Source organism: Vombatus ursinus, unplaced genomic scaffold (assembly GCF_900497805.2).
Source record: "Vombatus ursinus unplaced genomic scaffold, bare-nosed wombat genome assembly UNPS02014774.1, whole genome shotgun sequence".
In the NCBI taxonomy this organism is placed as follows: Eukaryota; Metazoa; Chordata; class Mammalia; order Diprotodontia; family Vombatidae; genus Vombatus; species Vombatus ursinus.
This window is the reverse complement of record NW_020954552.1, coordinates 20597923-20622132: the sequence shown is the minus strand read 5'-3', so window position 1 is coordinate 20622132 and position 24210 is coordinate 20597923. Positions and strand designations below refer to the sequence as shown.

Here is a 24210-nt window from a genome sequence, read left to right as displayed (position 1 = left end):
GACCATTACCCACCTTACTTTGAATATTCTTCATCTCTTAGGTGATATCTTTTCTAAACTTCATATATTCACCATCAGACTATTCCAAAGAAATAGCTATTTTATTTTTTTTTACCAATTTTCAAATTAAAGCTATTAAGTGACACAAACTTTTCAAAACATTAGAAAATTAATCTTATCCCATTGACCAAGGAATGAACCTATTCTGAAACAGAGGATGCTTGTTATGTCTAAGTTATATGTAACCTAAAAAGGTAACAAGATAACATACACAAACTTTTTTTTTCCTGTTGCTCCATGTTTCAATGTCTTCCTGCTAAACATGTAGGAGAAATTCCATTCAATTGTCAAGAGAATAGATATTTTGCCCAGCAGACTTGGAATTCACCTAACATTGTTGGAAGAATTCTGTTTTTATGTAGCTGTTTCCTTTTGTACATCCAGATTGCTTAGAAATTGCTCAAGTCTCACACATACAAAAAGATGAATCAGATGGTTTGAAACTACTATTTTAATGAGCAAAATCTTTCCTGACGCTCCTGGAATTTCCTCTAGTTTGGGGTGTTTATTCAGCAGACAGTCCCTGTAAGTTGGCTGCTGAGATAGATAGTTAAATGTGTACACTCAGGTTCTCAGGTTCTAGAAAACATGCTGCTGTGAAAAGAAAATTTTCTCCCTTTAGAGGAGGGAAAAATCTTTGATCAACACAAAAGTTACACTCAAAATACTACTGGTGCTTTTAGACAAAACACCCAACTTCATATTTTTAAAGCTATGACAAATTAATAGCTCTTAATATAGTTAAGAGTGCACAAAAATATTTTAGATCAAATGGAAAATGATTTGGATGAACACTAATGATTTGAAATAACACTCCCTAAGAAAGAGCATAGTGGCTGGAAAGTTAGCCACGAGTCTGGAAGACCTGAGCAAGTCCTGACTTTGATACATTCTGGTAATGCAATCCCCTCCCCTCTCAGTGCCCCCTGGCAATTGTCTATGACTAAGTGGCACACCAGATGTTGATCTGCTCTGGTGGAGAGGATTTCCTCACTGGGAGTTAACTATAGCAGTACAATCACAGGTCCAGTACCAAAAAGAAAAAAAAAAAAGACATCCCTTAACTTGAAGCTTAGGGGCAGCTATGTGGTGCAGTGGATGGAGTGTTGAACTTGGAGTGAGGAAGAACTCCAGTTCAAATCTGACCTTTCTGTATAAGTTCATCACCTAAGGAGCATTTCTCATTTTCAGTCTTCTGAATTAAATTTGTCATTGATCAGTTAATCTTTCAAAGTTGCTTTTCTATTACTGTCATTACATTGTTCTCCCAGTTCTACTCACTTTACTTTGCATCAGTTTTTAAAAGTCTTTCCAGTTGCCTCTGACACTCCATTTTGTCATTTCTTACAGCATAATAATATTCCATTCATATACTTCATTCATATATTTGTTTAGTCATTCCTCAATAGAAGGATAGTACCCGAGTTTTCAATTCTCAGCTACTATGAAAAGAATTCCTCTAAGTATTTATGTGTCTATGGGTATTTTTCTGCTTTCTTTGATTTCAGGCCCTTTGTTTTTAATACTAACAGTCTGCTGGTGTTACTATATGGCAACCAAGATGTGGAATATAAGCCTCCAAAGAATAAAAAATGAGTATCTCATGAAGGGTAGCAGAAAGATGTGTACTAGGTTGAGCAGACTGTACCATCCTGCCATTGAGAAACTCCAAAAAAGAATCAGAATAAAAGCTATCAAAGAATAGTATGATGAGATGGGCAAGCCATGAGACAAGGGCAAAGGATGACAGGTGGACAGCTCTTTACTGGTATTCTTGGGATGTTAGAAGCAAGCAAGAAAGAACTCCAACATTAGGGGTATCTCCTGTGACTTATGAAAAGCTGTGTGGACAAGGGGCAGAGGACAAACAGGCCTATATGAGTTGTGCGTTTTCTCTTTGCAGTGAACTCACAAATCAGTAAGATGATAGATCCATTTGAATATTTGAACAAATATTTAAAGTGGGGGTAAGAGTTTACAGTTAAGAGTCTGGTTAGAAATTTAAAATAAATTAACATAGTATCTCAAAAAGTATAAAATTAAGATTCTATTTGTAAAAGTTCATTAATATTAAGTTTTGCAAGAATATAACTTTCATAAAAGCAAGGTACACAAGGCTTCACAAAAAACAAACAAAAAAAAAAACAGGAGAAAGGATTCAAAGACAAAAATAACTAAAGAGCTTCAAAATAAGATCTGTGACCAAGAAGGCCAAAAGACCAGCCCTATAAATGCCAAAATATTCATAAAAGGACTTTTTGTGGAAGCAAAAAAAAAAACAAAAAACAGAGAAAATGGGTGCATCTATCTATTGGGAAGCAAATTATAGTATATGAATGTAATAAAATATTACTGAGCTCTAAGGAATGATTAAGAATTCAGAAAAATGAGAAGACTGATGAATTAGTGAAGAGCCAAAAGAAAAAAGCCAAACCAAGAGAATATAAACATCAATCCCACAATAATGTAAATGAAAATACTAAAAATCACCAGAATTCAGATGAAATTCAGTGACTCCATGATGACATACATTTAACATGGGACCATAGATTAAGACTGGAAGAGACCTTAAAGGTCATCTCATCTTATTTTCCAATTTTCACCAATGAACAGATTAGGAAATTAAGATTAAGAGATTTTCTTGAGATCACACCAATAATTAAGTGGGAGAAGGGAGGTGGGATGAACCTCAAGGCCAGTGACCTCTCCAGTGTCCACTTCCTGGTATCAGCAGCATTCTAGAGGTGCAGATAAAATTTCTAGGCGAGTTTGTTTTGCTTAACTTTTTGTTATAAGGGGGAAGGAATGGTTATTGAAATGCAACAGCATATTTTTAAAAACAAAGAATATTAATAAAATATTTTAAAAAGAAGATACGCTTTATGAGGATGAAAGGAACTGGTATTATTTGATTCCCTCCCTAATACTTTCCCTCCCCACTAAAAAAAGACTGAGTGGTAAATGAATAAGATTCAAACATCTGGAGGGCTATCAGAAGAGGAATATCAAAAGGCTATTATTATCTGAGACTAAAGAAAAGTCAGGCTCAGGGACTAGATAGGCTGGAAATCTGATGTGAGTACTTCCTGACTATAAAGAATTAAACAAACTACTGAAAGTTCTGATTGTATTTCCTTACCTAGAAAAATTAATAAAACATTCAGATACAAATGTAATCATTTTTAGACATTTAATGTTAATACATTCAAATGTATTGGCAAAGAGTAAACTGCTTTCCCCATGCTGAGGCAAGAGTGGTGTAGATTCCGACATCCCAGGAAAGCTATAGTTTCACCATTAGCTAACAGCTTCAGGGCATGGGACAGCTAGGCTGGTAGGGGACTGAGGATGCCAAATGCTCTCTGTAGAGCCAGAAATCAGTTTCGCTGGGTACAAAGATGAAAAATTCTTGAGTCTTAAGAAAGGTATCTCAGAATGGAAGCATAATCCAGAGGGGGCTCCTCCTTCCTAACAGAAACATGATATACTCTGAATACTTCTCCCCTTCCCAGATTCTGATGTAGAATACTTGCTGAATCAAAACATCAGCTCATTCTAAACATTTAAAATGGACTGTGCCCCGTACAGTAAGAGCCAGACAAGGAAAACCATCCTTCAATCTGAAGATTTTATAAAATTATTCAAAATATAGAAACAAAATTACTTCATCAAAAATCACATCTTAAGGAGATATTTATTTTCCAAATATCACTATTTCAGTGTCTCTTGAAAAATACGTTTCGATGAGCTTCTTCTTGAACGAAGTTATCCACTGGGAGTCACTCAAACAGTTCCCTTTCCAATACTGCAGGCTAAAGTTCATTTAAAGGTTGACTGATACTATTGACCAACCAAAGCCTCAAACAGCCATGCTGCTTGTCTCTTGTTTCTGGTCCCTGGAAACACCATTGGATTTACTGTCAAACACAGAAGTGCTTTCTTTTCTTATCATGGTAGCAAAAAGCATGTCCATCATCCCCAAAGCTTCTAACAGTTGTCCTTGGTAACTAATCTCTTTTTCTACAAGCTCTTGAAGCACCAAAAACTGTTTGTCTATTACTGGTGACTGTCCAATCACAGGCAGGTATATGTCTAGGGAAAAAAAACAAAACATAGTCACTAGAATTTCCTTTCTACTATAAGGGAAGATGTATTTTTTATAGACAGTAGAATTTGCACTGAAGTGTATGACAAAGAACCACTTTTGTTTTGTTACTTTGTCCTTCTTTTTTTTTTGCATAAGGTGGCGTAAGCATAGAAACAATTTGCACAATGATCTAACTCTATAGCTACGTCCCTCAGAAGAGATCAAACAAGGGGCAGGTAGGTGGCGCAGTGGATAGAGCACCGGCCCCGGATTCAGGAGGACCTGAGTTCAAATCCGGCCTCAGACACATAACACTTATTGGTTGTGTGACCTTGGGCAAGTCACTTAACCCCATTGCCTAGCCAAAAAAAAAAGGAAAAAAAAAAAAGAAGAGATCAAATGAGATAATATATGAAAGCATTTTTAATGAAGTGCTACAATAACTGTCAGTTATGATGATAAATTTGAGTTAATAAACAATCATGTCAGCTGAATTTTAAATTCAATTTTAGCATTTTCACAACCATATCTATTAAACTGCTTAAATTTAAAGACTACAAACTTCAAAAAAATAAATAAATAAAAAACCCTTACAACTTACCAATGACCATTTCAGCAACATTGATCAAAACAGGGGCAAATCTTGGCTCTGCCAGGTGCCTACAGAGGAAAAAATTGGTTCATCAGAACCAAAAGTTAGGAAGTTGTAACCTTTTTGTTATATCAGTTCTATAAAAATCTAAGTTTGTAGCACACTAGATTTGTAGTCATAAGGCCTGGTTGGGTTCAAACCTTGGCTTTGACCCTTCCTAGCTACATGACTGTGCCACTAAAAGTTTAATCTCTTCAGTTCAGTTTCCTCATTTGTTTAATGGGGGTGGGAAGGAGAATTACTTCTACTACCAGCCTCATGGGACTGTTGTGAGGAAGCACTTGGTGAAGGTTAAAGCAGTACAGAAGCGTGAGTTACTCCAAGGAAGAGGAGTGAGGACCTGTGATTTCACTGGTATATGGAACTTCCAGCTGAGGAAACTCCTTTTCCCAACCTTCTTTGCAACTTACTGCTTCAGAGAGTTGCCCAGAACAGTGAGGGATTAAATGCCTCGGCCCAGGGAACAAATTCAGGTCTTTGTGGCTTCCAGGCCAACTTTCTATCTACTACACCATGGAAATAAGGTTTTTAGGTTCAAAAGACTGTTGTTTGAGGGACTACAAAGCATACCTTATCAAGAAACTAAGAATAACACTAAGTTGTTTCTCATCTCTCCCTGCAAGGGCATTCGAAAGAGTTCCTCTTCGATTTAACTCCTGAATGACAGCAACTGTAACTTCGGGCTGTTTGACTCTAAACCTGGGCTAAAATAAAATGGAAAAAAGTCAACCAAGTACACAATACAGTAAGCTCCAAGATCAAAGTCATTAACATTATAAAACCTTTTAAAAAGGCTTTTCTCCAGTGTTTGTGAATGCTGGTAATTATACCCCAAATAAAACAATTACAGGGAAAAAATGTTGTTGCTCACCTGAAGTACTCTATCAAGAGCTTTGGAAACCTGAAAGCTTTTCAAATCTCTGTCATATGTCTGTAAGTATGTCTTTAACGGTCTGCTGACCAAAACATCATCCTGCAAAGACAAATTTTAAACAGGAAAAAAAATCTAAATCTTTCTTTTCATTCTGTAAGTGATTTTTTTCATTATCACTTTCCACAGAAGCAGGGAGGGTGGAAGGAAGAAGGGAGTACTTTTAAATATTCATACTACCATTACACTTACAAGGTACAGCACATGAAAGTAGGAAAATATTACTAAATCAATACCTAAAAAGTGAATTCTAAGAATTTGTTATAATTATACTATAAAGTTATATATATATATTATATATATATATTATATATATAAACTTATAAATTGTATCTTCTAATATCAATCCTCTTTACTTGGGACACCTTGTGAAAGCACTCCCCTCTTATCAAATCCCCATCATTATCCTTATTTTGTCATTCAAAGAACTGATGCTTTCTAATAACTTTCTTTAGGGATTGGTTTGGCCAATTCTTTAATGAGGCATATCTGATGTTGAAAAGAAAGAAATTAAGGATTTACTCTATTCTCCTCCCTCTGAAATACCTGTTTTTTCATGTAATTTTTCCCTCTAACAAACGTTCTATAGGCAGGCCTTCGTCTCCTTGGAAAAGGATCCTTCTTTGCTTCAGGTTTCCGATGTTTAACATTTAGCACTCCATTAGTCATTCCTACAACTATAGTTTCATCTTCACGCTGAAATGAATTTTTAAAGGTTGGTAAGTACTGGTGAACTGTAATACTATTTTGTAACAATCAGATACTACCCTTTTATCTTAAATAGGCTTTACAGAGTTATTTACTGCTATTTATTGTATTGCTAGATCATTAGGGTGAGCAAAAATATAAACCCAGAGGGTAGAAAAGAAAGAGAATTCCATTTTACTACCAACATAACCTTTGTGGTGAACACACACGGTGAATGGATTACATTCATTCATATGGCTTCACTAAAAAAATCATAAAATACACGAATACAGAGTTAACAACATCTTGGAAGAGTCTTAAAATATTTTTATTTCTCCTCCAAACTGCTGACTCTTCTTAAATCCTCACAGTTGGTCTTGACTCCAGAAAAGGCTAATGAGGTGGCTCTACTTTTCTACAGTCTTTCCAAAGGGATCATAGATCTAGATCACAGATCTAGAGCTGGAAGGCATGTCACTTTACAGATGAGTCAATGAGCCCCAGGAACAGGTCTAAGGTCACAGATATTTGGGATTAAGTTTCTTATACTATTAAGTACCTCCAAATAAACCAGTGGTACTAAAATGCCCTCAATCTGGTAGAGAGAAGAAATAACATGTTTAATAGAGAGAGAAAAGGCCACCAACATAAAAGAGATTCTTTACTGTGCATTTTCTTTACTGGAGGAATTAAATTTGTCCTTTAGAATTTTACACTCTATTTGGGGTGGATATTGGATCCCTGGTCATCCTTTCCAGTACTGACTGCACCTTCTCATTGGGATGCTCTTTGCTCCCCACTGCTATTTCCAGGCTTTTCCTCTGTCACCACTCAGCAACTTCTCCTCCTTTGAGGTTTACTCTACCCAAATGTCCAGATTCTGATGGTTATTAACGAGTTCAGTACCTTGAGAAGTTTCTCCCTCAATACTCCAACTGCTGCCCCAATACTAGGAGACTGCAGCACACATCCTTAACTTCCCAGTTCCTCGATATACCCAACTTCCATAACCTCTTACTCCACTCTACTCCCCTCTACCTGTTATACACAGGGATGGTCACACACTTGATTCTGCCATCACCCAAAACGATTCCATATCCATACTCAAGAACTCTGAAATTTCTTTATCTAGTCAGAACATCCTACCATTTCCACCTCTCCCTATGCCTTGTTCCTCCCTAGGCCCCCCTCCTGATTCTCCATTCTTTCTCAACCATAGCTGACTTCTCACCCTCAAAGTTCACTCTGCCCCCTGGTCTTTACACACTGGAAACACATGTTGCCCCTGTGGCCACTTCCACTTTGGTTGGTTCCACCTAGAACCTCCGTTTTAAGGAAAGTATCTCAGTCGGGTCTTCATTACTCTCTGGATTCTATTCCTCTGATGCTCCAGACTTTCTCTATGCCATGGTATCTTTTCTCTCCCTTCTCTCAGCCTATTTTTCAGCTTCTTTTTATGCTATATCTTTCCCCATTAGAATGTAAGGGCCTTGAGGGCAGGGAATGCCTTTCTTTTTGCTTATATTTGTATTCCAACATAAGCTCTTAATAAAACATTTGTTGACTTATTTGTCCTGAAATCATTCTGTCCTAATGGTGACCTTCAATCCCTCTAGCTCTCAGAACTTTCCCAGGCATTCACCCCTTCTTAGGTGACTTCACCTCCTACCTTTCCTACTTATAACCCTTTAGGTGATGAGTTCAACGCTGCCCTTTCCTCTACTCTTGAGGCCCTTGTTCTCCTGTCCCACTGCCGCCCACACCTTGTCAAGCCCTAACCTTGTATAACTCCTCCCATCCACCTCTTCTGTCCCTACTTATGTGCTACCAAACAGAGCTAGAGAAAATCATATAATCACGCTGACTGGATTTACCACACATTTATCTCATCTCCACTAGACCCTCACTATAGCAAGGCAATTCTTTCACTCCTCCCTAATTACCCGAGTTAGCAGAGAGGAGCTGTTCAATACCTTCTCGAGTCTCCCATACTATCTCCCTTTTCTCATGAAGACTTTCTTGATCCTCCAACTAATAGTGTCTTTCCCCAAAAATTATCTTGCATTTATTCTGTAATACACTTATAAGTATACGTGTTATCTCTCCTCATTAGACCATAAGCCTAGGGAAGGGGGCCATTTCATTTGTGTCTTTGTATTCCCAGTACCTAGCACAGTACCGAAGCGCACACAGGAAGCACTTAATAAATGTTTGTTGGACTAGATGTGCTTAAAAATTCTGTTCTTTTTAGTTCTCATCTCTAATATCTTGGTACACGCTACACTGTTGTTGTTGAGTCATTTCAGTTGTGTCCAACTCTTCAGTGACCCCATTTGGGATTTTCTTGGTAGAGATACTGAAGTGGTTTGCCATTTCCTTCTCCAGCTCATCTGACAGATGAGGAAACCGAGGCAAAAAGGGTTAAGTGACTTGTCCAGAGTCACATAGCTAGAAAGTGTCTGAGGCCAGATCTGAACTCAGGAAGATAATTCTTCCTGACTCCTGGCCCAGCACTCTATCCACTAGCTGCCTTACACACTACATTATATTAAGTCATTACATAAACCAACAAAATATACTCTAGATACTCTCAAACATTCTAGGCAAGAGAAAGAAAAGGAAATTCTCCAAACTAAACTACAAACCCAAAACATTCCTTTTCTGATCTGTCTAAAATGTCTAAAGGATAGCTTTAAGAAATAAAAACATATCAAAAGGAACCCAGCACAGATACTTACTGCCAATGCCAGGCTTAAAATTGATGCCGCGTAATCAAAACTGTGTACTACTTTGTAGGAAGTCGTGCTGTACACTTTCACCTTCCTAATAAGAGAAACTTAGTTACAACTCTTCTTGGAACTTTTCAGCCTAAAGTATACAGTGCATAATGTTTAAGAAAGCAAACATATGAGGATAAAGACCTATTTAATAAAATAAAATTAAGACATTATGTGAATTGTAAAAAGATTCATCATGGAGCTCCCCAAATTTATTAAATGTTTATTTACAGGCCATAAAAAAATAGAGTCTTAATACAATTTTAAACACCACTCTTTCAAAGGAGATAGTCCTTATAATAATGACTTCTATGTAACATCACTATGTCTGGTTTTAGCTGCAAAAAATAACTCACATTGGCATCATAATTTAAAATCTACAAAGCGCTTTCCCCACAACTCTCTAAGTTAGGCAGTGCAAGTATTATTGCAACCATTTTACAGATGGGGGAAATAAAGTCTTGTTCAGGGTAACAGCCAGAAAACTATCTGAACTTAGACAGAACAAAACAGCAGGCAATTCTGTCGCAGGTTGTGCCTCACTAAGACTGCTCAACTAAACTGAAACCACTCAGCTCAGTGTCAAACTGAAAACAGAAAGCTGGAGCTGCAGCATGGCTGAGGAGATTTCTATGGCTCCTTCCGGGCCTCATGTCCTCTGGCACATACCAGAGCCACTCCAATAGGGAAGCGACATGGCAAGGTGCAAAGAATACTGGGTCTGGGATCTGATCACCCCTCTTCCTCTTAAGTCACTTCAAACACTTTGGCAATTTGCCTGTATTAAATGATAAACTCAAAAAACATTATTATGAAATGTGAATAATCCCTAACGAAGACAGGCACCAGTTAAATAAATTTACCATAAGCATAGGAATAAGAGGATCAACACTGGCAAAATTTAGCACCAGTGAGTTATCAGATTTATAAGACCTAGAACTGAAAGACCTCCAAGATTGCCTAGTTTAATTCTCCTGTTTTACAAGATAAAGAAACTGAGGCTTTATTGAAATAAGTCTTCACTATCCATGAGGAGGTACAGTAGTAGGTTTTTACTAAAGGAACTTTAAGACAGCCAATTAACATTCAAAGACAACTTTTATTCATTTGTTTGTTCGTTTATTCATTCATTTTCAACACACTCACGATGGACAGCGCATGCTATGTGGATACTAGAGGAGACAGAATAATAAAAAGTCACAGAAGTCTTATTGTACTTTAAGCTTTAATAAGCTTTTTAGAAAGCTTAAAGCTGCATTAAGACTTCTGATATACCCTGCATAGGAATACAGTATAAAAAGACATTGTATCCTTACCCAAAACTGTAATCCAGATTTAAAATCAATTCAGAGCTAAATAAAATAACTTAGATATAATCAACAAATGTTTGCATATCCATACTCCAGCACCAACTAAAGACTGAGATAAATACAAGCAAAATTATGCTTACTACTTCAAAAAGAAATAATGACTACAAAAAGAGAATGCAGACTCTAAACCTGTAAAAGTTGTAGAGGAATATTTAAGGAGGCTATAAACTGCTATGGTAGATTTACTCCTATCGGAAGTGTATCAGCATAACAAACCCCAACTCAGAGCTAAAATACAAAGAGGGATGATAGTAAATTAAGAGACAGCACTGTTATAAGTTCAGTTAAGATGGAAACTATAATAGGATAAATAAAAATTCCTGAGATTAAAAAAAAATCTGTTTTGCCAAGGCATAGGATTCCTAGCAAGAATGATCCTCAAAGAAGTTTCAGCCACCTACTTGTCAAGACCTTAAACTTTAAGATGACAAGATTTAATAAGCTATGAAAGACTGATGATGCTTTAAAAAGCCAATTGTTTCCTGGATGATGGAGAAGAAAAGTTTATAGAAATGCATTTATCACTCGAAGTTCGCAAAGGGCAAGCTGACTTATCTCTTCCTGACAATATTCCATGGCTCACAGTACAAAGATCACTATGATTTGCACTGGAACTATGCAAGCAAAGGAACAAGAAGAAAAAAAATCAAGTACAAAAAAAAAGAGGTATAAGGGATGAAGTGAATCTGAACAAAGGGAAAGGCAGTTCAATGAACAGGTGATCTTGGAGATGTGGGTATAATTTCCTACAGTGGTGCCAACGACAACCCATCCACCCATGCCTCTTCATACTCCTGAAAACATTACGTAGAGGCTCCACTCACGTGTGACTGAAGTGTCACAAGTTCACAACTTTAGAATTGGAGGGAGACTCTCTTGACAACATGGGCCCCAATGGAGCACACAGCAGATATCCCAGCCTCTTACTACTATTCCCAGATCATGATCCTGATATTATCATTCACGCCAATTTTCTTGGCACAATTCTTTGCTGTCAAGATGCTGTCATTTACTCGCGTCCACCATACATCATTCCACTGCCCTTTGGCTCAACTGTCATTTTGTTTCCTCTCAGATTATGGTGGTCTCCCATTTACAGCCACATAGCAGCATTGGAAGAATACTGGTGTCAAAAAGAAGGGCTTTTTGTTTCAGAGGGAAGCTCGGGGTCATTAATGGCACGATGCAATCTCCCATACGCAGTCAGGTCTCATCTCCTATTCAATTCTGAACCCATTATTTCTCTGTAGTGTCCAAGATACATGTAGAGCTTTACACAACATCCATCCAAATGTACATGAGAACCTAGAGACAATAGGCCTACATCACCCACTTTTTTCCTATATGGAAAATTAAGGGAAAAGGTTTGAGTGATTATGCTTATTTATAAGGCTCTGCAATATTCTGAAAATGGCACAATCTGAACAGTATTATTCACAAACAGGAGCACCCAGAGGGGTACATTCTTATTCTACAGGGAGTCACTCTTCTATTGAGATTCTGTGCTGGACGTCCTCCAGGACATGTACAGGGCAAACGCCTTCAACAAGCATGTCTGTTTTATGCCTTGCCTTGATATTTATAATCATTTGCTTGTATAAAGTTCTCTTATTTTATTTTTCAGTTTTATATGATTTTAAAATAGGCACTAGAGACAGCAAGGAGAAAATTGTGTTCCACTACATCAAAATTTTTTTATAGTCAACAAAATGTAAAGTGAGATTTTACATTTATTATACCTTTCCAACAATCTTGTGACTGCAAAATTATATTCTGCTGTAGAATATCACTTGCAAAAGTTGCCTGGTTCCTTTTGCATACTTTTATCAAAAAAGTCCTCGAATTACAGGTATGGGAAAATAAACACCCACATTTAGTTACTGATATTTTTTGGATTGCTTTCTGGAGCAGTAAAATCTGAATCTTTTCCCAAGGATTTAGTATGATCTCTTTCAAGAGACCTTGAAAATTAATTTCTCATCATCCTCAAAACAGCACTGCTTCCAACAGGGACCTGTCTACTCTGTGTACACTTGACTTCATTCACCTTTATTTTCTTACACCTTTATACAGGACCCTAGAGATTGTGACATTAAGAGTTCAAATGTGGAAAACTTCACCGACACTGACAGAAGGGAACTGCTACAGAAATCCTGACAGACCTTTTATATTTTCCATCTGTTTGTTATCCTCGTTCTTCTATGTTTCTCACCAAGCTTTCTGTAAAACTTGTTTTCCTCCACTTCTTGCTCTTTTATGTGATGTTGCTCATAAGTTTCCACCATCCCACTCTGTGAGATTTTATAAAACAGTTTATATCCGAAGCCAGTGTTACCCTTGGCTGTCATCACTCTCTTCTTTGGCAAAAACAAGTGTTTTCTGGCTAAGCTGTTTCTAGGCTCTTTTAGCCTCCTTTTAACTACTGAGAATGTCAAGATTAATATGATTCAGTTCCTCCAGTAGTACGTCCTCCAGAGAAGGCTTTCAAATTTAGACTAACAACAGTTAACATCTGTAAGTGATCGAAAAACTGTGATTCTTATTACTTTCTGATTCCTGTACCCCAACTGTCAATGCAGAAAAAAAGAGATCACATTGAACCAGGAGCCATTTTGTAATTTTTTTTGCTTTATGGGTTGCAATGGCCAAAGAATTCTTCATCACACATGGGGAATTCTAGGATCCTCTCCAAACTTATCGAAGTGAGTCTTCAAATAGCAGTCTACTGCTGAGACCACACTTTCTAACCTGAATGAAACTGTTAGACTTTGTTGCTCTGCTGACATAGCCTTTGAAAACCAAGGGTCCCCAAAGTGTTACAATGTTGTTGTTGTTTGTCCTTCATTCTCAAAGAGGATCATGACATCAGAAAGGTGATATCATGACTTGCAAGTGAATTGGATTTAAGTAATGGAAGGCTGTGTAAAGTCACCAGCCTCATTCTTTTCTCCAGACCCATATGGGTCCAGCGGCAAGATATAGATCAGGACAACTGGAGAAGGCCCTGGATGCAGTGGGAAAGATTGGCCTTTTTAAGCTAAGGTCTTTCCCAGGTCTCAGGCTATCTGAGGCAACACCCATTCAGTGATTAAGGCTAGGTAAGAAATGAGGCAAAGAACAGCCTCTTTTACCTAGCCAAAAAAAAAAAAGAAAAAATCAATATGGCAGGGGAAGACCCTCAGGGTTTCTGGCCAAATCAGAAACAATTATTATTTATACTCACTCTGAACCATCAGAACCTAAACAAATGACCAAATGAGGCTTGGGCTAGGACCTACTCTTGGCCAATCAATGAGAGCCAGAGTCAGATCTCCTAGAGGCTAATGATATAAAGGAAAGGACTTGAAAATTGGACAACATATTGAAGTTGTTCCTTTTTATAGTGATCTACTCATCAACAACAGATAATCGACCACATTTAGAATCTATCACTTCAGTACCTAATGTACCAGGAGAGGAAGCAAACGCATTTAAGAAGAAGTTGAAAAGGGTGTCTGAGTTTAACCAAATAGATGGAAAAAAAAAAAAAAGAAAGATATAATTTTAAAAGTACTTAAGATCAATTTTTAAGAGATCCCAAAAATTCTTTAAAAACAACCAAGAAAATCATGAGTTGCACTTTTTTTTTTTTTTTAAACTAAAAAGTGACACCCAGAAGCCACTGGCCCATACATCTACTTTCTAATCCCTCTAAAATCAGAATAGTCTCTACATTTTTCTAAGCAATCAGTGATAAAAATATAAAGTGGGAAGGGGCTTTCTCAGACAACTTGCTACAGTAGACTATGTCTTCAAAGTCAGAAAAAAAAAGTGAGAAGTGATGAAAAGTTAAGCCCCCACTGTGCATATTTTGTTGATTTTTAAAATCATTTGAATTTTTCTGAACTTTCAGTTTCTCTCTATTACATAATCTACCTTAAAATGCAGACCAGAACAGGCTGCATGAGGTGAATAAGGTTTTAATGCCAAAACCTAACAAGGATAAAACCAAAGAAAGTAAATTATCAGTCCAATTCATTTGTGATTTTACTTATGAATATAAATATCCCAAATAAAATCTTAGCAAACACAATGTATTAAATGAATATTTTAAAAAATTATCCATGATATTAAAATAATTATTTTTGTAGATAATAACAAGAGCCAGGGAAAACCAAAAAACACTTAAAGAGTTCAGCAAAGTTGCAGGGCATAAAAGAAAAACATAAAATTTACTATATTCCTATGCAGGGTATATCAGAAGTCTTAGTGCAGGTTTAAACTTTCTAAAAAGCTTATTAAAGCTTAAAGTGCAATAAGACTTCTGGGACTTCTTATATACAAATAACCAACAGTTCACATCCTATTTATTTATAATCTAGTCTAAGTCATTTAGCCTCTTTAAGCCTCAGTCTCCATATCTGTAAAGTAGGGATGAAATCACTTGCCCAACCTAACGTGGGTGTGTGAGGAAAGCACTTTGGAAACTACAAAGCACTATACACAATTCAAATATTACAACAACACAACAAACTGAATTTTTGGAAACAGTCGAAGAAAAAAAATATTTAACTGTAATTCACTTTATAGTCCTTTGAGAAGGGAGAACCACATCTACTTTATTAAGCAGTTGAGACTTGTATACTTATCTCCAGGCAATATTTTTCTTAATTCAAGACAAAGCCAAGTCTCTGGCCAAATTAAGTTACTGACCTGTCTAGTGATCCAGAGAGTAGTCTTTGTCCAGAGCTGCTTAGACATAAGCATGTGACGGTTTTGTGATGATTTCTCAGGGATACTAGCAATTGTCCTCCTTTAAGAATGTCCCAGACCTTAACATAGCGACCTCCTGGACATAAGAAGAATCAAATATATGTTAATATGAGACACAAAAATGCTTTAGAAACATAAATCACCTTTATTGTTATTAACCAAGGAAGTACTGTTCTTCAACTTAAATTTCAAAGCCTATTTGTTTGAAAAACAAATCACTTGAAACTTGTTATGAAAACCATAAACTTAAGAAAAAATGCATTATATAATAAGATCTTCTGTTTGTGTTGATAAAAATTTTCTATTTTTATGAAAATTGTGAAATACTACTAATTTAAGGAAAACATACCTCAACAAAATTATGAAAATAGGAATCCAGATTGTATATGGTTCTCTTTTTCAGCAAGCAGGCAACCTGAAGCCTTCTCTAGAAATCTTAATTTCAAGCATTTTTTCCTCAGAAGCACAATAAAGAGAAGAGAGGGAAAAAATTCAGGGAGACCTATTTTTTGGGGGGGTGGGGACATGGGAGGGTACAGAGGGAGGACCCTGGACTGTGAGGTAGGGGATAAGATGTACGAATGATGAGATCAACAAAACACTGGAAACTTGGACACTTAATAACTATGAAACTTTCATGACTACTACTCTGGGCTTCCAGTTTTCTCACCTGTAAAATGAGGGGTTCTATCAGGTAATCTCTAAAGTACCTCTACCCTGCTCTAAATCCCATAATTCTAAATCATTCATCCTCTCTGGGGCTCAGTTTTCTGATCTGTAAAATAGGAATAATTAACATGCACTTCTTATTCAATTAGGTCATTGTGAAGAAGGCATGTTAAACCTAAAAGCTCCAAATAAATGTGAAATATTAAGTGTTAGGTTGCTTAGCATTAAGCTTTAGATTCTACTACGTCAAAGATAGGAATTCGCTTCATGGAAAGCAATCATTATAACATATCTATACACTGCACACAAGTCTGCAGCGTTTCAGGACTACACTGAGTAACTTTCTAACTTAAATAGAAAAAGGCCCTTAGCTTTGCATCATCATGTTGAAAAAATCAAAGACAATAAGTAAACAAAACTTTCTGTCCAGACTCCATGTAGAACGTGTCCAGGCTGACACCAGAGTCTCGGAAGCTTAGATTTCCTCAGAGTCTCCCTGGCCCTGCTGAACCATTAGCTTCCTGCTGGGTCATCAAGCTGAAGACTGCCAGGACTTTGGTTCTGACCAAAAATCTGCTGCAATCCCTCTGAGCTGGAGAAAGACACAAAAGTACTGAGACAATGTGGGTGCTGAGGCATTTTTCCTTCTTAAAAATAACTATGATCTTCATAAAAAGTTTCAGGTATTTAATTCAAAATTTAAGGTCAAGAATAACCCCTTATTAGATAATAACAATAATGGTAATTTGTGTTTACATAACCCTTTCATGTGCCCTTAACATCTGTTCAATTCTCCCCACTCCTTCAACAACCTGAGATATATATTCAGACACACAATGAAATTAAGCAAAGACAAATTACTCAAATGAAATAAGGAAATGTTGTCTAGTAAATAATCATCAGCAATTCAGAAAGGAAATACTAGGTATACAATGAGAAGTCAATATTAAACCTCTTTAAAAAAAAAATTGAAAACCATTCAATACCTGCAGACACTAGAAGGCCTCCAGATGGAAAGAGCAGAACGCTCTCCACAGGCTGTCCGTGCTCCACAGTCAGCACGCTTTTCTTCACTCGGGCATCAAACATTTTTACAGTATGGTCATATGAACCTAAAACATCAGTTTATGCTTTTATGAAATTGGCCACAACCACAAACAAGAATTCACAAAGGAAATTCACAATTCACAAAGTCCAAAAGGCATGGCTAATAGCATGAAGGATCCCTAAGGACGTCTGTGTGTCCAAGCTGAGCACTAAGTTTGCACTGAAGACAGCACAGTGGAAAACGAGGCTTTGGAGTCAGAAGGTCTGCCATCCAGTCCCAGGTCTGCTCACTACTGCCCTGTGTCCTTGGGTCCAGCCCCTTGCCCACTCTGAGTTCCCCTTCCTCATCTATCCAGTGAGAGTTGCATGAGATAATCCTGCCCGTCACCTCCAACTCTCAAATTCCCATGTTCCACATGTGTGCACATACTATGCTTTTCTCAGCAGTGTCTAGCTTTCCTTGATTTTCCATTGCTCCTGCCTTCACAGTCCATGTCAGTTTGCTAAACAACCAAAGGTGTAAAACCATGGTTAGAGGCAGTCATAAAAATGTAACTCTACCACCTTTGACCCTTAACTACCACTGAAGCCATAAGGCCTGACAAAATGAAATGAATTTGCTCAAATTACCATGTTAGAGCACACGTCTTTCCTTTCTGTTAAAGATCAATAAACTACAAAAATGGAAAATAACATGAAGAATGCTTGGCCATCTCTCTATCAGGGAGTCGTGTTTAACAGCAAGGTACTATGGGAGGAGGGTTGTTCATTAGGAGGTGACTGTCATCTCAAAACAAAATATATCAATAAAATAATGTATGTAAAAGAACTTGCTATGACACAGATTTACTTTGCAAGGGGCACAGAAAAGGCAAGCAGACACGAGAATTTTGAAGGCGGTTTGCTAATCACACATACACACTGATCATTACAGGCTTACTACAGACCTTCAGGCATGCACCTCCATGACCATCTATTTATAAATCTCCTCGATTTACAGATAAAGAAATTAGAGCCCAAAAAGGTCCTTTGTACCACACTGGCTCCAAAGCAAACAATAAGAGGAGGTGGAGAGTGGGAGCAAAGGATAACATGTAAAAAGGAGAAGAAACAAACCTGAATTCATTATGAAATTGGAAAAATTTCCCCCTCCCCCAATGAGCAAAAAGTGCACTGCTGTGAAATCATCTACCTCAGAAAAAATATTAAGCTAACCTGTTACAAGGAGATCTGCATTAAGTTTGCTGGCACATCCGCATCTCACATAATCTGTATGCTCACTAAAGGACAAAATTTCAGTAGCATTTGGGATGTCCCATAACTTAGTTGTATAATCATCTGCTCCAGAGAGGATGCGGTATTTATCAGCTGTAAAATCTACCATATGAACAGCTCTGAAAGATAAGAAATGGTAAAATATAAGATTATAGCAGGAATTTTATTTCTGTAATATTCTAACAAGGTCAATTTGTACGTAGCTATTAAAAATAGTAAAAAGCCTGAGTGGATGACTGGAGGTGAGGAAACTGTGGGGTCAGAAGAGAACTGAGAAAAAGTGAAGATTGTCAAAAAGCTCATTTGCCCCAATTCAACTTAGATTTTTTCAATTTCCACATCATGATTAGGCTGTCACAGAACAAGAGATTAATAAAGCAATACCAGTAAACTGATAGCTTAATTCAGTTCAACATTTATTAAGCACTTACTGTTTGCAAGAAACTTTGCTAGGAGTTTGTATACAAAGAACCATTACAGATCTATATTGCAAGAAATTTGCAATCTAATATCTAATAAGGAGGAAAGACATTTACACAAATAACCTATCATAAAAGGAAGCATAAAATCTAAGGAGAGGTTCAGCCAAAGCATTGTGAAAAATGTGAGATCTTTAGTAGATTGAAGTGTGGACCTTTGGGGACACTGTTGCCTTAATAATATGCTTAACATTTCCACAGGAAGAGGTAGCATGAATAAATAAACGCCTAATGTGTTAGGCTTGATGTCAGGAAGAGTTGGGTCCAAGTTCTGTCGTGGACACCTTCTATGTGCCTCATACAACTCAGGACTGACTATATTTTAGGGCAAAAATGGCTGGTTGCCATCCTCAGTGGTTGCCTCCACAGTGTGGAGGGAGTTTGCAAAACAGAAAGAAATAACAGGTACTTTTGCATCTGTGTAAGCTTCAACAGATCTAATAGAAAAAGGCAGTTCACATCTTAATTCAATATCTTCAATTCAGGTTCTATTAAATTAATTTAATCTTGGGGCAGCTAGGTGGTGCAGTGGATAGAGCACCGGCCCTAAAGTCAGGAGGACCTGAGCTCAAATCCGGCCTCAGACAAAACACTTGACACATACTAGCTGTGTGACCTTGGGCAAGTCACCTAACCCCGATTGCCTCACTTAAAAAAAAAAAATTAATCTTAAATATTTATTTCATTAGCAGTCAATCGCCTATCTGGATTATTGCAATAGCACCCTAACAGATCTCTGAACTCTTTATCCTTCGTGCCACTGCTAGAATAATTTTTCTTTTGTATAGGTATGGTTCAAAACACTTCATTTGCTCTCCCTTCCCATCTAATGAATAAAACTCACTCTTTTTTACTTGGCATTCAAATCTCTTCATCATTGGGTACTAGCCCTCTCCTATTTCTGCCCTCTCTGCTTCAAACTGGGCTATTCTTCTTTGAACCTTCCCAATTCTGTGCAGATAAAATTCTCTGCCTCCAATGTCCACATTCTGTCTATGGACTCCTCTCTATTCCTGCAATAAACATGAATACCATTTGGTATGAATACCACTCGGATCTTTGTGGTAAGTAATGACTTTCCTCTTTAGACTTCACGTGCTTTGTTTTGAACTGCATTAATGCACTTAAATCATCTGTGTTTTCACCTTATCCCTCTACTAGACCGACAACCCCACGAGGGCAGGGACCAGATCTTCCTATCTCCCTCAGCACCTAACAATGGTTGGTATGCTATAGACACAGCATATTCTTGTTGAATTAGTGTCAAATACTGGGTCTATCTTGAAAAATATACTGAAGAACACACTTCTGTTTTAAATTACTATTTCAGTCACAAATAATTTAAATAAAATGTCTGCAATTACTGGATAAAACTATGTCTTATCAAGCAGTTCATCAGAAAGCAAAATGTCCAACAAAACCAAGAAAAAAGGAAAAACAATTCTATGACATAATTCACTTCTAATAGAGATCCACTCAGCTACTCCTCACTGGCTTGCATATTCACCTACTTAAACAGGTTCCTAAATGACTCCTCAAAGTCCAACCTACTCCCAGGCTACCCTCAAAACATGGTACTGGGGCTTTCACACAACACCTAAACCTCCAAGACGGTACCCGTCAATTTCTTCAAGGCTACACCAGAGAATTATACTGAAAAAATGTTATCAATGGAAGTCAGATGCAATTCTTACTTTGCATGGCCATCAAATTGTCTGAGTGGTGCCCTTCCAGTCACATCGAAGAGTTGGACAGCACCATCTTCACTGCCAGCAACAAGGAGCCTACCATCTTGTCGATATGTAGCACAGTAGGCAGTGTCCTTGAAGCGGGAAAAGGTCTTTATAGGTTCTTGGGAGTATCGGCCATAAATATGAATCTATCACAAGTAACAAAGATACACCAAAACAGCTTCATGAATTTTTTTCACCACAGAGTACATGAATCAAAAGTTAAAGATAAACCACGTAAAATCAGACTTGAGATCAAGTCTTACCCTTGAAGAAGCTGTGACAGCATAATTATATGGAGGCTCTGGAGAAAAGTCTATTTTTGTCACTGCACCAAACTCTTTTATCTGAACAGGAGTCTAAATGAAAAACAATGTCATATTAGTACACTTTGAGCAATAGTGGATTAACATCTGTATATATTTCTTACAAATAATTTCTAAGAACTACTTGTGTGCTTCATCTTACAAAGAAATCTTTTAAAACTGATCAAAAACTAATTTTTTAAAATGACAATTTTTTTTTTTAGGCAATTGGGGTTAAGTGACTTGCCCAGGGTCACACAGCTGGTACGTGTCAAGTGTTTGGTCTGAGGCCAAATTTGAACTCAGGTCCTCCTTACTTCAGTATCGGTGCTCCATCCACTGTGCCACCTAGCTGCCCCCACAAATGTTTTACATTATAATGAGGAAAGGTAAAGCAGCTACAATTTATTTATTTATTTATTTATTTGGTGAAGCAATTGTGGTTAAGTAATTTGCCCAGGGTCACACAGTTAGTAAGTGTCAAGTGTCTGGTCTGAGGCTGGATAAGAGGCTACAATTTAACAAGTAGGGATAGAATTATAGAAATTTCATTAAACAACTGATACAAAATATTCAGAAATAAGAACAGGCAATCAAATTATTAGCTTAATCTTCAAGTCATTTGCTAAATTAGCTTCTGAATTGCTTTCAAATTTTTAGATTATTTAGACCATATTAAATTGGTATAGAAAATCAAACCAAAATTAAACTGTGTATTGGAAAAAGTAATATAAATGAAAAATTACTTTCTACTAATTATCTCAGGTCCTTACCTTGTAGTTTTTCCAATACAATGTATCTTGAGTTATTTTCTCACCAAGTTTGGGAAATGTCTGAATAACAACAGGCTTATAACCAGCCATTAGTCTTCACAGTTGAACTATTACCCTCTAAAAAGGGTAATCCTTAGGTATTAAAGTAGTATCCTTTAATATTTTTAATGTCCCCTTCTTTAATCTGAAAAACAGGAAATACAATTTTTATATATTGACATGAATATATATTTAAAATCTTGTTCCCCTCCTATTTTCAAAAGGCTTTGGGGCAGCTTGAATAATAAAATGGTATAAAGGAGTCATTTGAATACTAAACATAAGAAACCAACCAAAGGTAGCATTATTATTTTCTAGTGCCTAAGTTTGGAAGGTTACTTCTTGCAATAAACTTGGGTCTGTTTTTGGGCAGCTAAGGCAAAAAGAACAACACTGAGGTAGCAGAGTTTTTGTTTCTGTAAACAGGAAATAAACACTGTCACTTGTAGAGAAGGCATAAAGTTTCAAACATGATCTTATAAAAGATACAGAAATGTGGTTAAACTGAACGCTCTCTTATCAACTCTGATGAAGGCAGAGGGAAAAACAAAAAATCACAACTTAGTAAAGAACGATGAAATGAAGTGGTCCAGGAAATTTGCTTTCTAATGGTCTAACAATACAGACTGAAGACTGGGGAATGGAGACAGAAGGTTATTTTAAGATTATTCAGCTATCTGTCCAATATCAGCATCCTTAAACCTGATTTGGAGAGGCCCTAATAGCATTAAATTCATGATCTAATCTTTTAACAACTGCCTGTGGCATGCAATATATTCTATAAAATTATTTCAAGTGTCAGCAATTAATTTAGATAACAGATATCTAGACAACAAAACTAACATTCCATTGTGGAAGTTTTTTTTTTTCCTCTTACAGTAGTAATAACTCTTCTTTCTCTGATGCCTTAAGGTTTACAAAGTACATTTTCTCATACAATCCTCACAACAATCTTATGAAGTAGGTGCTATATTTATCCCCACCTTATAGATGAGGTAACTGGAACCAAAAGTGATATGTCCAAAATAACAAAGCAGTGTCTAGGTAAAATATTTAGGTCTTATGGTTATTATTATAATTATTATATTAGAAAGATTCCCTTCTTAAAATTTTGATTTTAAGCATAAGCTTAAAGAGTTAGAGATGGGGCCTGTGACACACATTGACTGTAGGATACTGAAGAAGTCACATAACCTCTCAGTGTCTATACTCTGTAAGTTGTAAACCAGTGATAGACTTGCATTAGCAGAGGAAGTTTCCTCAGTGAGAACTCCTTATACTAAAGAAATCACAGGCTGACCTTTAAAAACGAACCAAAAAAAGGCATCAAAAGGGTCATTCGAATTCAGTGAGTTATGGAAAATACTTTCCTCTCTTCCAAGTTTACATTAACAAGAATCATTAAGTCAATGCCTATATACAGTATAAAGGGGATGCAGTAATTTAGAAGCAGGTTCCCTACTTTTTAATATATGACAACGTTCGAGCAAAAGAATGTTATGCATAGCCCAATCAAAGAAGGTGACAAAAATTACATTTTTCAAATAAATCTAGTGAGATCAAAATGAACCAATGGAACACGTGCATTATACAATTCATTTTGGAAGAAATTGCTCTTATATAGGGAGACATCTGAACTTCACAATACTCATTTGAAGTTTCGAAGAACTAATGTTAATTTTGGAAAAAAGCAAAAGAGCACATGAAATGACTTTTAAAGACAAAATGCTTAGATCCTTTCTCCTCTCATCTCTTCCAATGGGAGCTGTGCAAGAAATTCGCTTAAGTACTAGAGAAGTTTAAAGTCCAAACAGAAGTTTACCATTATGAAAAGGATGAATTACATAACACTGAAGTCTCCGGAAGTGGACGGAGCTTCCAAGAGTGTTTAAAAGTTTAGTTCATGGGTTCTTAACCCGGAGTCTGTGAACTCGGGGAGGGGGGAAGAGGGAGAGGGGTTTGACGGTATGTATATACGTTTATACACCTAGATATTGATGAGTGTATTTCAAGAATTGTTTTCCTTTGTAATCATATGTTTTGTGCATTTAAAAACAAGATTCTGAGCATACAAAAGTCCAGCTCTAACTGATTAGTTAATTAAGCAAGCCTTCCAGCTCGCCCCAGACAGTGAAGCCCTAAGTCTAAAAGTCCTGTCCACAGCGCGAAGCGTGTCGGGGGACGCCTGGCCCCAGACTGTCTCCCCTGTCACCCCGCGAGGCCGCAGACGGTGTGGGTGCTCCCGCAGAGACCCAGGCCCCTGGTCGGGGAGCTCGTCACGGCGCGCTGCGTGAGAGGCAAGCACCCGGCTCCCACTGGCCGCCTCTACCCTTACCTCCCCCGGAGCCTGCGGCGCTTCGGCTCGCAGGAGGAGCCTCTCTGAGTCGTTCGACGGCCGCTCCCGCTGCTTCGGCTCGTCAGGACACCATGCACCCGAGCCAGGGGTCAGTCCCTGGGATTCACGTGTACTCCGGGCCCACGAGTCCACATCCAGCAGCCAGGTCGTCTTCCGGGCCCGTCGCACAATGTGTGCGTCATCTGCGACCCGGTGCTGCCAGATGACGTGTAGGGGAGGCG

At 37.4% G+C, this 24210-nt stretch overlaps 1 protein-coding gene across 1 annotated transcript; it reads right to left on the bottom strand.

Annotated features, from left to right (window-relative positions):
- Positions 1-3671: 3671 nt before the first annotated feature.
- On the bottom strand, positions 3672-24145 carry UTP15 (UTP15 small subunit processome component). Its single transcript, XM_027864139.1, has 13 exons — positions 23969-24145; positions 21595-21778; positions 20783-20875; positions 20481-20665; positions 18248-18426; positions 16972-17097; positions 15257-15392; positions 9156-9240; positions 6277-6426; positions 5671-5772; positions 5370-5503; positions 4749-4807; positions 3672-4152 (listed from the first exon to the last, which is right to left on the bottom strand). The coding sequence occupies exons 2-13, from the start codon at positions 21682-21684 to the stop codon at positions 3920-3922; spliced, it is 1572 nt and encodes a 523-aa protein (XP_027719940.1). The 5' UTR covers positions 21685-21778; positions 23969-24145; the 3' UTR covers positions 3672-3919.
- Positions 24146-24210: the final 65 nt, after the last annotated feature.

Bases quoted from the DNA above. Each gene is read 5' to 3' on its own strand.
- UTP15 (XM_027864139.1), bottom strand. From the start codon at position 21,684: ATGGCTGGTTATAAGCCTGTTGTTATTCAGACATTTCCCAAACTTGGT. The intron at 9,241-15,256 runs GTCAGTAACTTA...TTCTCTTATTAG, and splicing joins CTCTCTGGATCACTAGACAG to GAAGGTGAAAGTGTACAGCA. The intron at 5,773-6,276 runs GTATTTCAGAGG...TTGTCTTTGCAG, and splicing joins AAAATTACATGAAAAAACAG to GATGATGTTTTGGTCAGCAG.